At 41.3% G+C, this 17,059-nt stretch overlaps 1 protein-coding gene across 3 annotated transcripts in view; it reads right to left on the reverse strand.

The window, feature by feature from the left end:
* Positions 1 to 17,059, reverse strand: part of LOC110493893 (cadherin-22) — a 307,060-nt gene that overhangs the window by 115,067 nt on the left and 174,934 nt on the right. For 2 of the 3 annotated variants that reach the window (XM_021568462.3, XM_036949887.2), the window contains exon 3: positions 11,400 to 12,697. In XM_021568462.3, coding sequence (XP_021424137.1) covers positions 11,400 to 11,627 — 228 coding nt within the window. In that variant the 5' untranslated portion in view covers positions 11,628 to 12,697. Of the gene's footprint in view, positions 1 to 796; positions 878 to 11,399; positions 12,698 to 17,059 lie in introns of all 3 variants that reach the window. The other variant, XM_090205033.1, reaches the window with a different exon arrangement.

Here is a 17,059-nt window from a genome sequence, read left to right on the forward strand (position 1 = left end):
GAGGTTGAGTGATGGTTAACATTGTGCACGCCATTCAACAGACCTTTAAAGCTAATTTTGTGGTGATAAGTAATGTCGGGGGTCATTTGTTTTAATTTTTGCTATTCACCAAGTAGCATTTTTTTAGTTTTTAAATTGTGTAGAAATGCAGCAAATGTCCTTACACTTCTAAAGAATCCCTTGGGGGAGGGATCCTCCCCACCCACTTTGCCATACCCTTGGTTTAGCTGAACTGACGCCACTGCTTCCAACACACTGATTAAATGTGTTGTCAAATATGACTTAACTTTCACAGCCAATCAGAAAGCAAAATACTGTCCATGAAAATAATCCAAATTTAAATCGGGACTATACATGTGGTCAGTCTGGTAAATAGGCAAAGCTCAATGACATTCAAAGTTGTCCATGCTACATGTGCCCATGTTTCAACACGTTTTAGTCGTTCAATTGTTGTTTTAATCTGATCTCTTGTTCTGTAAATCTAGAAATATTAAATTAAACTTAAAGCCACAGTCTGGGAGATGTCATGAAAAATACCTGATTTGTAATAATATTAGTGCAGTACAATCGCCATAACAAAAAAAGGACAATGATTCTTTTGTCTATGCATTTGTTGTCATAGGAGGTTTTGCAAGCAAATTATGTGTAGCAATGAATCATAATGTAAATTATATTTCAAAAATAAGTGTTGCTCAAACTTTGAAGACATTCCTTGAGCACTACAGATATATCACAACAGATATATAACAGAAGTCCATGTGAAAATGTCATGGAATGCATTCGCTCAATTGCTTACGTTTTTTGTTGGTGGCCCACTGTTTGGTGGCATGCACATCTCACAGAGTGTGGGTTTAACTGAGTCTAACACATCTTGTATCTGCAATGAAACAAATGAATACAGCTTGAGACAAAGGTTGTGTCACCAAACAGTATGCTTTTATCATCTATGATCTATACATGTAACATTTCATTTTGTTTTATGTTTTGTGTACAATTTGATGGCTAGTGTCTTGTAAGCTAAAATGGGCTAAGCACCAAAAAAAAATCAATGAATGAATGAATCATTCAATCCATCCATCAATCAACCACTCAATCAATAATATATAGTAGAGGAAATACAATACTGTCTTGGTTTATAATATCTTTAAACCTGGTAGTTTTTAGTGGTTTGAAACCTGCTATTACACTTTGGGGTTACTATATCTACTACAATAAAGGTGGAAAAGGTTTAATTCTCTTTCCCCCTTATACAAAAGGTTCATCATTCTAAGTATCCAGACCTTTGGTTCAGATATATTATTGTCCGATTGTATCTGAATGCCTCTAGCTGTCAATGATTTCAAATGTATCCTAAGTACAGTTGTAAGTACATGTAACCACAGAATTAGAATGTGATTATGTGGCTGCGTTTACACAGGCAGCACAATTCTTATATTTTGCCAATAACTGTTTATTTGACCAATCAGATTTGATCTTTGGCCAATAATTGGGCAAAACATCAGGATTGTGCTGCCTGTGTAAACGCAGCCACATAATCACATTCTAATTCTGTGGTTACAGGTACTTACAACTACCTGTACTTAGGATACGCAGCCATAGTCAATGTCAGTAACCTTCTACCTCCTGAATGAGGTTCAGCATTGGCATGGAACTATCTTAACCTCTTGGATCTCTATTTCATTTTTGGATAAAAAACGTTCCCGTTTTAAGCGCAATATTTTGTCACGAAAAGATGCTCGACTATGCATATTATTGACCGTTTTGGAAAGAAAACACTCTGAAGTTTCAGAATCTGCAAAGATATTGTCTGTAAGTGCCCCAGAACTCATTCTACAGGCGAAACCAAGATGATACGTCAACCAGGAAATGAGCAGAATCTCTGAAGCTCTGTTTTCCATTGTTTCCTTATATGGCTGTGTTGCGCAAGGAATGAGCCTACGCTTTCTGTCGTTTCCCCAAGGTGTTTGCAGCATTGTGACGTATTTGTAGGCATATCATTGGAAGATTGACCATAAGAGACTACATTTTCCAAGTGTCCGCCTGGTGTCCCTGCGTCGAAATTGGAGCGCAAAGCCAGGTGCAATTATTTTTCCATTTGAGAGCAAGGAGAAATCAGGCTTCCACGAAGGATATATCATCGAAGAGATATGTGGAAAAACACCTTGAGGATTGATTCTAAACCACGTTGGCCATGTTTCAGTCGATATTATGGAGTTAATTTGGAAAAAAGTTTGCGTTTTGAGGGCTGAATTTTCGTTTTTTTTTATTTTTTTTAAATTTTTGGTAGCCAAATGTGATGTACAAAACGGAGCTATTTCTAATACACAAAGAATCTTTTTGGAAAAACTGAGCATCTGCTATCTAACTGAGAGTCTCCTCATTGAAAACATCAGAAGTTCTTCAAAGGTAAGTTATTTTATTTGAAGGCTTTACTTGTTTTTGTGATAGTTGCCTGCTAAATGGTAACGCTAATGCTAACGCTAAATGCTACGCTAGCTAGCTACTGTTACACAAATGATTGTTTTCCTATGGTTGAAAAGCATATTTTGAAAATCTGAGATGACAGTGTTGTTAACAAAAGGCTAAGCTTGAGAGATAGCATATTTATTTCATTTCATTTGCGATTTTCATGAATAGTTAACGTTGCGTTATGGTAATGAGCTTAGGTCTATAAATAGAATCCCGGATCCGGGTTTGGTCGTCGCAACAGGTTAAAACCTCTTCATTCTACCCCCTTCTTTTTCGAACATTCTGTTAAAAATCGCGCAACATTTCAGCGTCCTGCTACTCATGCCAGGAATATAGTATATGCATATGATTAGTATGTGTGGATAGAAAACACTCGGAAGTTTCTAAAACTGGTTAAATCACGGCTGTGACTATAACAGAGCGTGTGTTTCATCGAAAAGCGCAAGAAAAACTGGTCACTGAAAGCTGAAAAAAGTATCCATGCGCCACTTTCATGTATTGTTTAAAGGACACGAAATTAAATATGGACACGGATGCAATTCCTACAGCTTCCCTACGATGTCGCCAAAAACGTCATTTTCATTGACAAAAATCCTTTGAGACATGACCAATAGATCCGTCATTCCATCCAGCCTACAACAATCGATTTTGGAAGATTGAAAAATGGACATTGTTTTCTTGAGTAGCTGCTATTGAATACAGATCGCCCAGTGATCAATTTGATCGCTTATTAACGTTTACAAATACCTAAAGTTGGGTTACAAAAGTAGGTTGAAGTGTTTTGTCAAAGAATATAGGCAACTTATATAATTTTTAAAAATGACGTTGCGTTGGAAGAGAGCTTATTTCCTGAACCAGACAGGCTATACAAATGGATATTTTGGGCATACATGGACGGATTTAATCGGGAAAAATACCAATTTGTGATATTTATGGAACATATAGGAGTGCCAACAAAGAATATCATCAAAGGTAATGAATGTTTTATATTTTATTTCTGCGTTTTTGTGTAGCGCTGGCTACGCTAATTATTTTGTTTACGTCCCCTTCAGGTATATTGGGCATGCTATCAGATAATAGCTTCTCATGCTTTTGCCGAAAAGCATTTTAAAAATCGGACTTGTTGGCTAGATTCACAACGAGTGGAGCTTTAATTCAATACCCTGCATGTGTATTTTAATGAACGTTTGAGTTTTAATGAGTACATTTAGCAATTAGTGTAGCGCATTTGCATTTCCAGGTGCCTAGTTGAGACGTCTGCGTCTCAAGTAGGATCAAGAGGTTAAATGGCTCTTTAAATAATCTTAAGTCGTAACACTTTCAGATCTCTGCTTTGCATTAATCTGCATGGAAACCTTGGAATACCTTTCCCTTTCAACATTAGGTAACCCTCACAAACTTCTACATGCATTCTGTCAGGCTGCATCACCGCCTGGTGCGGCAACTGCACCACCCGCAAACACTTGGCTCTCTAGAAGGCGGCGCGGTCAGCCCAATGCATCACTGGGGGCACAATGCCTGCCCTACAGGTCATCTACAGGACCTAGTGTCATAGGAAGGCCAAGAAGATCATCAAGGACCTCAGCCACCTGAGCCACAGTCTGTTCACCCTGCTACCATCTAGCAGACTCTGCCCTACACCTTAGAGACTGCTGCCCCATGTATATAGATAAATTGAACACTGGTAACTTTAACAATATTTGTATACTGTTTTCCAGTCATGGCTCACCTTATACTGTATATCTACTGCTGTACACACCTTTTTTATCCATATATTTATGCTCATGATTTTGGAATGAGATGTTCAGAAAACTTTGTTTGCAATTACAGAGATCATACGTTTCCTGTAGTTCTTGACCAGGTTTGCACACACTGCAGCAGGGATTTTGGCCCACTCCTCCATGCAGACCTTCTCCAGATCCTTCAGTCGCTGGGCAATACGGATTTTCAGCTCCCTCCAAATATGTTCTATTGGGTTCAGGTCTGGAGACTGGCTAGGCCACTCCAGGACCTTGAGATGCTTCTAACGGAGCTACTCCTTAAATGCCCTGGCTGTGTGTTTCGGGTCGTTGTCATGCTGGAAGACCCAGCCATGACCCATCTTCAATGCTCTTACTGAGGGAAGAAGGTTGTTGGCCAAGATCTCGCGATACATGGCTCCATCCCTCCTCCCCTCAATACGGTGCAGTCGTCCTGTCCCCTTTGCAGAAAAGCATCCCAAAGAATGATGTTTCCACCTCCATGCTTTCCGGTTGGGATGGTGTTCTTGGGGTTGTACTCATCCTTCTTCTTCCTCCAAACACGGTGAGTGGAGTTTAGACCAAAAAGCTATTTTTCTCTCATCAGACCACATGACCTTTTCCCATTCCTCCTCTGGATCATCCAGATGGTAATTGGCAAACTTCAGACGGGGCTGGACATGCGCTGGCTTGAGCAGGGGGACCTTGCGTGCGCTGCAGGATTTTAATCCATGACGGCGTAGTGTGTTACTAATGGTTTTCTTTGAGACTGTGGTCCCAGCTCTCTTCAGGTCATTGACCAGGTCCTGCCGTGTAGTTCTGGGCTGATCCCTCACCTTCCTCATGATCATTGATGCCCCACAAGGTGAGATCTTGCATGGAGCCCCAGACCGAGGGTGATTGATCGTCATCTTGAACTTCTTCCATTTTCTAATAATTGCGCCAACAGTTGTTGCCTTCTCACCAAACTGTTGCCTATTGTCCTGTAGCCCATCCCAGCCTTGTGCCGGTCTACAATTTTATCCCTGTTAAGGCTTCTAGGAGTAGTGGGTTGAGGAGTCAGGCGCAGAGAGCAGGTTTAGTTCCGAACGTGGATCTTTATTCCAAAGACAGTGAAAACGGACATGCCAAACACAAGGGCGCATGAAATAACCAGTCCAAACAAACAGGACTAAACTGTCCGGAAAAATAGAATCCACAAAATAATCCAACACCCTGAACAGAAAACAAGCCTGCACAATAGCCGGCGGGCCTAGTGCACTTAAATAGCCCACAAACAAAACTAAACTCAAAACAGGTGTAACCAATCAGACCAAACTAACATAAACAAAAAAGGGAATCAATGGCAGCTAGTAGCCCGGCGACGACGACCGCCGAGCGCCCCGCCCGAACAGGAAGAGGCACCATCTTCGGCGGAATTCGTGACAATCCCTAATGTCCTTACACAGCTCTCTGGTCTTGGCCATTGTGGAGAGGTTGGAGTCTGTTTGATTGAGTGTGTGGACAGGTGTCTTTTATACAGGTAATGAGTTCAAACAGGTGTAGTTAATACAGGTAATGAGTGGAGAACAGGAGGGATTCTTAAGTAAAAACTAACAGGTCTGTGAGAGCCGAAATTCTTACTGGTTGGTAGGTGATCAAATACTTATGTCATGCAATAAAATGCAAATGAATTACTTAAAAATCATACAATGTGAATGTGATTTTTGTTTTAGATTCCGTCTCTCACAGTTGAAGTGTACCTATGATAAAAAAAGTACAGACCTCTACATGCTTTGTAAGTAGGAAAACCTGCTAAATCGGCAGTGTATCAAATACTTGTTCTCCCCACTGTACATAGAACCTCGTCAGTGGCATGGTTTTGAATAGGTCTTCCATCACTGCATCAGACTGAAGATCGATAAGCTCAAGTTGCAGCTCAGTGGGAGCGTTATCCACATTGAAGGAGAGGAAACCAACCGTATGTAATTTTCCAACACTTTGAAATCCTCAAAATGACGAGAAAACTCACTGTTCAAAGCACGCAGCAGCGATGTATACTTCTCCCGCTGGTCATCGGATAGGCAACAGACTAGTAGTCTGATGGGTGGGTGAGGTTGTTGGCTTCTGCTTGGCGGGTCAGGGGGAATAATTTTCCCTTGAAGGTTTTGACAAGGCTCTACATCTGATGTGCAAAAAAGGCCCTTCCCTTGTAGTTTGGAATTCAGTTCATTCATTAGGGCCATGATGTCCACGGTGAAGGCAAAATCAGCCAACAATTTTTTATCTTGCAGTTGAGGGAAATCCACATATTTTCCATTAATTTGCAAAAACTCAGCAATCTCCGACTTCAGGTCCCACAGCCTTTTAAGCACCTTCCCCAAACTCTCACGTTTGAGTGGTAGGGGAGAGCTGCATGACCCGACTCTGTCTCTTCCAACAGTGAGACAAACTGCCTGTGGTTTAAAGATTTTGCTCTTGTGAATTTTCCCACTTTAGTGACTGTGTCCACAACATGGTTCATTTTCATTACACATTTCCATAGCACCTCCTGATGAATAATACAATTCAGGATAATTATTTTCTGATCTGGGTTCAGCTCAGCTACTTCATCTTGTATCCTTTTCAAAAGGCCAACATTTTTTCCTGTCAAGTTTGGCTACCCATCAGTGGTCACACTGGATAACTTGTCAAAACTCAGTCCCAGCTTTGCCACACACTTATTAACATCCTCCAATGGTTGTACTCTTCATTGACTGCACTGAAGCAAACTCCTCTGTAATTTCAAAGTCTGGGGTTATGCCTCATAAGAATATCAACAACTGTCACGTGCATCGCTGCTCTCATCCAGGCCAAGGAGAAATAGGTGAAATTCTTTACCTTGTCTTTCAACCTTTGTTACATATTCTCTGCGATGTCCTCAACACGCCATGTCATTGTTCGTCTTGACAGGGAAACATTTTCAAACAGCTCTTTCTTGTTTGGGCAAAGTATTGCTGCAGAGTCAATAAAATATTATTTAATGAATTTGCCCTCAGCGAATGGCTTGCTTTGTTTAGCAATTTTGTGGGACAGTATATAGCTATCTCTCAATTCCGTTGTTTGCTGAACACAGTTTTGTGAAAAGTCCTTGCTGCTTTTGCAACTGAGAAAGCAACTATTTCAATGCATTTGCCTTCTGCTCAGAAGACATATTCCTATATTTCTCTGCATGCTTCGTCTGGAAGTGTTGGAAGATGTTGTAGTCTTTCATGACAGTGATGCTCTCTTTGCACACTAAGAACACAGCTTTCCCTGATTCCTCAATAAATAAATATTTCGATGTCCACTCCTGCTGGAGCACCCTACATTCATTGTCTACTTTCCTTTTCGTTTTGCGAAATTTCTATCTAGCTACTATTTGTAACTGTGACATCTGTGTCAGCCTGTCAGTCACTGTCTGTCCTCGTGCAGTTGTTATTTATATGTGCCTTCAAAATAAATGTCCCACTAGCTGTGAGAGTTAAATCATTACACAAAGATGAGTATTCATTGGGCTTTTAATTTGAATAACAAATATGCTTTTCAAAACTTTACTATCATTCAACACCATAGTACCCTCCAAACTCGTCATTAAGCTTGAGACCCTGGGCCTCGATCCTGCCCTGTGCAACTGTGTCCTGGACTTCCTGACGGGCCACCACCAGGTGGTGAAGGTAGTAAACCACATCTCCACTCTGCTGATCCTCAACACTGGGGCCCCACAAAGGTGTGTTCTCAGCCCCCTCCTGTACTCCTACTCCCTGGAGCACCCCCCCATTCACATCGACAAGACTAGTGGAGAAAGTGGAAAGTTCTAAGTTCCTCGGTGTACATATTACTAACAAACTGAAATGGTCCACGCATACAGACAGTATGATGAAGGCGGCGCAACAGCGCCTCTTCAACCTCAGGAGGCTGAAAAAATGTGGCTTGTCATCCGAAAACCCTCACTAACTTTTACAGGTGCACAATTGAGAGCATCCTGTCAAACTACCTGCCCTCCAGGACACCTAAAACACCTGATGTCAAAGGAAGGCAAAAAAAGATCATAAAGGACAAAAACCAACGAGCCACTCCCTGTTCACCCCGCTTCCACCCAGAAGGTGAAGTCAGTACAGGTGCATCAAAGCTGGGACAGAGAGATTGAAAAACAGCTTCTATCTCAAGGCCATCATATTGTTAAACAGCCACCACTTGCACAGAGAGGCGGCTGCCTACCTAGAGACTTGATATCATTGGCCACTTAAATAAATGGAACACAAGTCACTTTAATAATGGCAAAATAAGAATGTTTACATATTTCGCATTACTCATCTCATATGTACAGTGGGGCAAAAAAGTATTTAGTCAGCCACCAATTGTGCAAGTTCTCCCACTTAAAAAGATGAGAGAGGCCTGTATTTTTCATCATAGGTACACTTCAACTATGAGAAAAAAAATCCATAAAATCACGTTGCGGGATTTTTTAATGAATTTATTTGCAAATTATGGTGGAAAATAAGTATTTGGTCAATAACAAAAGTTTATCTCACACTGTTGTTGGTATTTTGGCCCATTCCTCCATGCAGATCTCCTCTAGAGCATTGATGTTTTGGGGCTGTTACTGGGCAACACGGACTTTCAACTCCCTCCAAAGATTTTCTATGGGGTTGAGATCTGGAGACTGGCTAGGCCACTCCAGAACCTTGAAATGCTTCTTACGAAGCCACTCCTTCGTTGCCCGGGCGGTGTGTTTGGGATCAGTGTCATGCTGAAAGACCCAGCCACGTTTCATTTTTCAATGCCCTTGCTGATGGAAGGAGGTTTTCACTCAAAATCTCACGATTCATGGCCCCATTCATTCTTTCCTTTACATGGATCAGTCGTCCTGGTCCCTTTGCAGAAAAGCATGATGTTTCCACCCCCATGCTTCACAGTAGGTATGGTGTTCTTTGGATGCAACTCAGCATTCTTTGTCTTCCAAACACGACGAGTTGAGTTTTTACCAAAAAGTTATATTTTGGTTTCATCTGACCATTTGACATTCTCCCAATCTTCTTCTGAATCTACCAAATGCTCTCTAGCAAACTTCAGACGGGCCTGGACATGCACTGGCTTAAGCAGGGGGACACGTCTGGCACTGCAGGATTTGAGTCCCTGGTGGCGTAGTGTGTTACTGATGGTAGGCTTTGCTACTTTGGTCCCAGCTCTCTGCAGGTCATTCACTAGGTCCCCCCGTGTGGTTCTGGGATTTTTGCTCACCGTTCTTGTAATCATTTTGACCCCACGGGGTGGAGCCCCAGATCGAGGGAGATTATCAGTGGTCTTGTATGTCTTCCATTTCCTAATAATTGCTCCCACAGTTGATTTCTTCAAACCAAGCTGCTTACCTATTGCAGATTCAGTCTTCCAGCCTGGTGCAGGTCTACAATTTTGTTTCTGGTGTCCTTTGACAGCTCTTTGGTCTTGGCCATAGTGGAGTTTGGAGTGTGACTGTTTGAGGTTGTGGACAAGTGTCTTTTATACTGATAACAAGTTCAAACAGGTGCCATTAATACAGTGGAGGACAGAGGAGCCTCTTAAAGAAGAAGTTACAGGTCTGTGAGAGCCAGAAATCTTGCTTGTTTGTAGGTGACCAAATACTTATTTTTCAACCATAATTTGCAAATAAATTCATTATGATTAAAATTACAGGCCTCTCTCATCTTTTTAAGTGGGAGAACTTGCACAATTGGTGGCTGACTAAAATACTTTGTACTATATCCTTAACTATCTATTCTTTACTATCAATTGCATCTTGCCGCTCTGTCACTGCTCATCCATATATTTCATACTTATATATTCTTATCCCATTCCTTTACTAGATTGTGTGGATTATGTTTTGTTGTGGAATTTGTTAGATATTATGTTTTGTTGTGGAATGTTAGATATTACCTGTTAGTTACTTCTGCACTGTCAGATCTAGAAGCATAAGCATTTCACTACACTTGCAATAACATCTGCTAACCATGTATATGTGACCATAACATTTGATTTGATTTGACATGAGTTTTGACTGAACTACCATCTAGTCTCAGACCAGGAAATGGGCAACACACTGTAGATAAATACTGAATGGGATAATATAGCTTTCAGAATTTGAATATTGAACTTAGCAGAAGGGGGAAATCAAACAGACGGACAGGTCATAGAAGGCCAAGGAAATTCATTACCCAAATGTATCAAACAAAGCTGCCAGTTTATTGCGATGTGAGTGGCCATTTAGTGAAAATAATATTTCATTAGCAGATTAATGGCCAGCAGGACAGCCTTGGCAGCTTTGCTGAGTTGGGCGAGAAGAAGTTGTCCCACACTGGCCGTATTTAATCCTATATTGCTCTAATTAAAGTTTTTGATATCCTTAGCGATGGATGAGGCCGGCAACATCACCACCGAGCTACTATTAATAGTCCTGGCTTGTGCCCCGGCTTCATGGACAGCAATAACTCTGGGTAATTTTATTAATAAAATCATCTCTCTTTCGCTCCCCCTTGCTATGCCTCTACCGCGTTTATATATCAGTGCCTCGCTTGCCCCGCAACACTCTCCCGTAATGAGTCACTTCGAAATGCATGAATCCTCTCTCTCCACCTCTCATTCTTTTGAGCTCATCTTTTCTCATGCTCAGTCTGTTTTTTTCTGTCTGTCTTTCTGTCCATCTGTATGCGTGTCTGTTCATCTGTCTGTCTGTCTGTTTCTTTATCTTCAAGCCCCACCCCACCCCACCCTCTTTCTCTCCTCTGCTCGTCCTCTCTATCGGCCTGGCTAAGGCCTATCATGTATCCTGGCTGAATAGATAGCACAGTCTGTCTCCTAATAGAAAAATAATACAGTGGCAGACGGGGAGGCCTGGGGGTAATTCCTGCCTTTATAAGGAAAAGCATTCAGACTAGAGTTTAATATATGAATTTATGATTATCAATTGTCAATGACTGAATTCAGACAATCATGGGTATGCAGAAACAATTTACCAGCACCATCCCTATTTCTTTCGCTTTTGCCATCTTATCTTTTCCAATCATAACATGTCATACAAATCAAATCGCAATCAACTCATAAGTAAGATATGAATGAGGATAGGATGTCTGGGGATGTTTCGAGCAAATACTTCATCTGTTATGTTGGTGTTATCCCGCTAAACACACGAAAATCTCTCAGACATAGTTGACTTACCTTTCCAACGTAGAGTGGTTCTGTGCCTGTGTACTCCTCCACCACAAAGAACTGGTTCCACACCCATCCTCTCTTCACTCGTTCATGGGACATGAGCTCCTGCTCCTTCGTTTCACCCTTGGCCACGCCATTAGTCCTTGTGGTCTCTGACCATCCACAACTACAGCAATGCAAAAGCCAAAGGGCCACCAACAGGCTACAAGCTCCCAGTCTCCAACAGGTAGCCATTTTGGAAAATCCTGATTGGCTCTACATACGACGGAGATTACAGAAGAGGTGAAAAGAGTCCTCAAGCCAGCAATGTTGAAGAACAAACACACCAAGGACAACCAAGATTTCTGTTCTAGGGCTCTTGGATTAATTCACAAGATTCTTGAGTATTCAATTGTCTTAAATAGTTCCGTCTCAGGATGCAGGGCATGTCATGGCACGCCATGATTCGGGGAATTTAGAAAGACTGCAGAATGTTTTTTCTCTTTGCAGAAGAAACTTGACAAATCATTTTGAAACAGACTTATCTTTCCCGTGTGATCTTCGCCATTGAGTTTTTCCAGACTTATCTCCACTGTCTGTCTACACTGGTATCAAATCCATTCTGGTAACAGAGATGTCTTTTGTTACTGTACAAGGGAAAACTCCATTCGAGATTTCCAAGACTAGCTTTCCCATATGCTTTATGGGTAGCACAGTTTCACGTCGTTGACGGCAGCACCACAATCTCTAAAACAAGTATGGCGTTGAAGGGAGTGGGCCTGATATTGATACAAAACTCCCTGAGAATTCAAATTGACAATTTCAATCCATACATGGTATTTTTTTGTAAAAATTCAAACACATCACTTGGGAAATCCTGCAATGGACAAGCTCCTTTGAGTAGAAGATCGTGGGACCTATAACCATTGAAATGGCCTTGGTATCATTATCAAGGTCAATTTGGGATGCAACTGGTAAAACAAGGTTAAAATCTTACTAAAAACCTTGGGTATCTCATCACTAACTCCAAACTATTGGAGCTGATTGACACTAAAATACGTAGCTATTATCTTTCAAAATATCTTTATTTTGTACTTTCAAATTAAAATGGATTTCAAAGAAATGCAGGTCATTCGAACACTTGAGTCCTCAGATCCACAGATTACAAGCGTCCAGCGACCGTCTCTTTTCACTACATTGCAGTATTAGGGAACAGTATCCTTCATGGGACTCCATTGGCTTAGATATTATTCCATTCCAGAATTCTTCTTGATGATTCAGGCATAGAGAGGGTCCCCATAAAGTGCTGAAGGAAATGGCAAAACCTGAAAAAGACAAGAAGGAAAAGTATAGGTTACCATCATGTTTTCCTGTAGAACAAAAGGCATTTATCACTGGCTGGGCTTTACACTGCAGTGTTTTCCATCACATATGAAATTGTATAAATGCTTTAAATGCATACTGCAAACACAAAACATGCCTAAAGCTCAACTCATTTATCGTTCATTATCTCTCCAAAACATGCATGTCTTTTCATGCCAACTTTCATCTAGCTCTTCACAACTCGAGCCACAATAATGAAAATGTGTTTTCAGCCTGCCATTTGTTGTGTTCGGCAAGCACCCAAACAATGTGCTCTAAGCACAAGAGCGATGGCACAGTACTGTATGAGGGGAGCGCGCGCCAGGTGTATGGAGGGGAGGATGGAGAAGAATAGAGGCAAGAGAGAAAAAGGGGGATGGTTCTTCATCACGAGTCAGGCCCCTAGCATCTGTCTGCCTCCGTCTGGCCAACCAAGTGGGCCTAACCCCGGCCAGCTGATTAATTGCATGAGGGAACACTAATTGGATAAAAGTATTAATCAATCAATTCAATCCCTCATGGCAACAACCCCCTAATACTTCAAACAAACAACAGAGGAAGATATTGCGATTAAGACAGGGCTTTGCGTTGTATTTGGGCAGCAAGGTAGGTGTCAGACATGCTTCCTGAACACACACTGAATTCTGAAATCGAAATTCCATGAATAACAATTACTACGTTTTGTAAGGAGAATATAACTTTTATATAGATATTGTATACAAAGTACAACATCTGTGAAGTGTAAACACACAGTATCTTCACATCATCAGATGCCCATGTGTGATATACAGGCCAATTGAATAAAATGCACGGCTTCATGACAGACTGCACCTTGAATTATTGGATGCACTTCAGTTATGGATTCTTCCAATTCTGGCCTCATGCTTTCCATTTGATTTTGTCATGTCTTTGGCTGTGAAATGCTGTGCTCTGGTAGCTTTGTGTTCTATCTTATATAACACTGAGTAATAGCGCTACAGTTTGTCCCGCATCTATGAATCATTGTGATGTTAAAAGGTTATGACATATGTGACATTTAGAGTAAGAAGTGGCAAAGATTAATCAAGTCACAATTCAACATGACTGTTTGATCCAACGGGAAAACCCTGACAACTGGGAGGAGAAACACCAGGGTCAAACACGCACCCTCAATGGACAAAACAGCACTTCACTTTTTATCAACCAGGATTTTAGAACATGAAATGGTAACAAAAAGATATCAAACACTTTTCTGGGTAAAAGTACAGCTCTTAAGTTGCTCTGTAAACCAAAACACTTGCTCGACTCCGAACCGCTTGTCATTTCAAAACAGCAACCAGACTACCAGCTAACTCTGAATTTCATTAAGTATGTATGCATTCACTCTTAATTAGGTGTAAAAAAGTATGCAACCATAATGAGTTTGAGAGAGCAAGCGAGAGAAGATGTTCGTTGCTAGTAGCCAGGGTTAATTAGCGCCGTGTCAATGAATGCCCTTCCGAGAAGGAGCCATTTAGTTAGCCGATACAGTACAGTCACAAGTCATCTCTTCCACCCCTAAAGCTATTGGCAAGTCCTGTGCAGTCATTCGTGACATATTAGGGTGGTGGATTGATTTTAAAGCATGGCTGCTGCTTCTCATCAGTGGCCGTGCCCAGAGTAGGCCCCCTGTCAGCTGGCAAGCGGCAGACGACGGATTGGGAGAAGGATCACTGCAAAGTGATGGGCATGGTGAGGCCAGTGACAGGGAGACAGGCCATCTCAGTCACTCCCCTCTCCCACATTCTGTCCATTACACCCATCTCTTCATCAGCTCTTGCTTTCTCTCTCTGGATCTCTCTTTCTCATCCTCCTCTTTTTCCAAATGGTCTCCTCCCTCTCTCTCCACCTCCCTTTCTCCCACTCTGTCTCCATCTTCCCATATCTATCTCCACCTCCTCTCCCACTGTCTCCACCTCCCCATCCTTCTCTTTTCCTTCCTCTTCTCCCACTCTTCTACCTCTCCCTCTATCTCCTCCTCTCTTCTCTATCACTCCATACTCTTCTTCTCTCTGTCTCTGCAGACAAAGGCTACTATTTTTCCATTGATGTTCATTCATTTCATAGCTTGTGTCTGCTATTGACAGTATGTGCCTTCTCTACCTTTATTCCCTTTTTATGTTTAGATGTTTCCATCTATTTCGCTCACCCTGCATTACCCCATCTCTCAGTCTGTCTCGATCTCTTTTTCCTCCTCTTTGAATCTCTTCATCATGCTCCCTCAAGTAATTGCACCCTGTTAATGTCCTTGTCATGTAAACTAGTGATTGAGGTTTACTGTTCCAACAAGTGAGTAAAAAATGAATGGCCACCATGTTGGTTCCTTTAAAGAACTAATCCGCAATTGAAACAATAACAAAGCAGGCACCCCGCCACAGAGCTATGGATGCAAGGACTGACCATTCATGATATCAAAACATCTATCCTTTAACCATGTTTTCAGGCTCTACAGTGTGTGTTTATATTTACATTGTTTACAAACATTGGAGTAAAATAAGCTTATATTTTGGGATCTGATGTGGACAGTTGAACAGCTCATGAGGCATTTATAAGTTATATTATTAGTTATATTATTTAAAAATCTATGGATATTTATCATTAATTTATGAATGTAGCCACTGCAGATTTCCCCTTTAAACACGTGACAGCAGAGCTGTGTCCTAGTATCACTGCAACATCACCACATTTCTCCTATAACAGCTCATCATTTCAGGGGGGCAAGAAATACAGACAGAATTGATTAAAATCTAAGGGGGGTGAGGGATTATATTTGTAAACTAATAGCCTGAGGTTGACACATACCCTTCCCATCCTCCCTCCTGTGTTTTTTATATTATTTGTTTTGAATATGCATCTGCAACACTGTCCATGCGATGGATGAAAGTGATCATCAAAGCAGGACCCACGAGGAGTTCAGACAGTCTGCTTATTCAAGTGAGCTCCGCCGCCAGAGTCAAATCCCCTTCGCTATGCTTAGAAAAAAAGTTGATTTTGTTATCTCAAATCCTAATTTGTCACAGTTGCTTGGGTTCCATGGCCCCAGTTTCGGGGAGAAAAACCACAAAAAGCAGCATCCACAACAAAAACATTGCTTTGCAGTGACATTTTTACGTGGTTGTGCTTTTTCTGGAGTTTTAAATGGGTAGTCTGGTTCAGGATTGACAAAGAGTGGGTTGAGAATTCAGTAGGCGGAAAAGATAGCAATGATGCTCACACAGGAGTACTATAACTTTGGTCTAACCATTTGAAACTTGACATTATAGTTTAAAAGTATATCCGTAAAAGCAAATCAAGCTTTATTGATATTGCACATTTCAGACATGAATGCAACGCAATGCGCATCACAGGAAACATTTTTGTTGTTGTTGTACTTTTACACCTTTTTCGTGATATCCAATTGGTAGTTACAGTCTTGTCCCATCGCTGCAACTACCATACAGACTCAGGAGAGGTGAAGGTCAAGAGCAATGCGTCCTCCAAAACACAACCTGCCAAGCCGCACTTCTCACTTCTTAACTCGGAAGCCAGCCGCACCAATGTGTCGGATGAAACACCGTACAACTGGCAACCGGGGTCAGGTTGCAGGCGCCTGGACCGCCACAAGGAGTCGCTAGAGCGCGAAGGGACAAGGACATCCTGGCCGGCCAAACCCTCCCCTAACCCGGACAATTGTGCTCCACCTCAAGAGTCTCCCGGTCACAGCCGGCTGTGACACAGCCTGGGATCATGCCTTAGACCGCTGTGCCACTCGGGAGGCCCTAGGAAAAAACATTATTTTTAAACTATGAAAATAAAAACAAATATTTACTACACAACAAACATAAGAGGATAAAAACAAAATAACAATAACAACTAAAAGACTAAAAAAGCACCGTAAGGAAAAGCAACACTAAAAAGGTGTTTTAATATCTCTTTAAAATATGTCCAAAGAAGTTTTAAACTAATAACACAAATGATTGTACTTTTCTCTTCTGTATTGAATACATCATTTTAACATTCACAGTGTAGGAAAAATAATGTGAACCCCTAGGCTAATGAGTTTTCCAACAGCTTATTTGAGTCAGGAGTCAGATAACCTGGAGTCCAATCAATGACATGAGATTGGAGGTAAAAAAAACTCACAAAATTTGAGTTTGCTATTCACAAAAGAAGCATTACCTGATGTGAACCATGCCTCAAACAAAATAGATCTCAGACGACCTAAGATTAAGAATTGTTGACTTGCATGAAGCTGGAAAGGGTTACAAAAGTATCTCTAAAAGCCTTGATGTTCATCAGTCCACAGTAAGACAAATTGTCAATAAATG

Source organism: Oncorhynchus mykiss, chromosome 17 (genome assembly GCF_057628025.1).
Source record: "Oncorhynchus mykiss isolate SJ-2025 chromosome 17, ASM5762802v1, whole genome shotgun sequence".
NCBI lineage: Eukaryota > Metazoa > Chordata > Actinopteri > Salmoniformes > Salmonidae > Oncorhynchus > Oncorhynchus mykiss.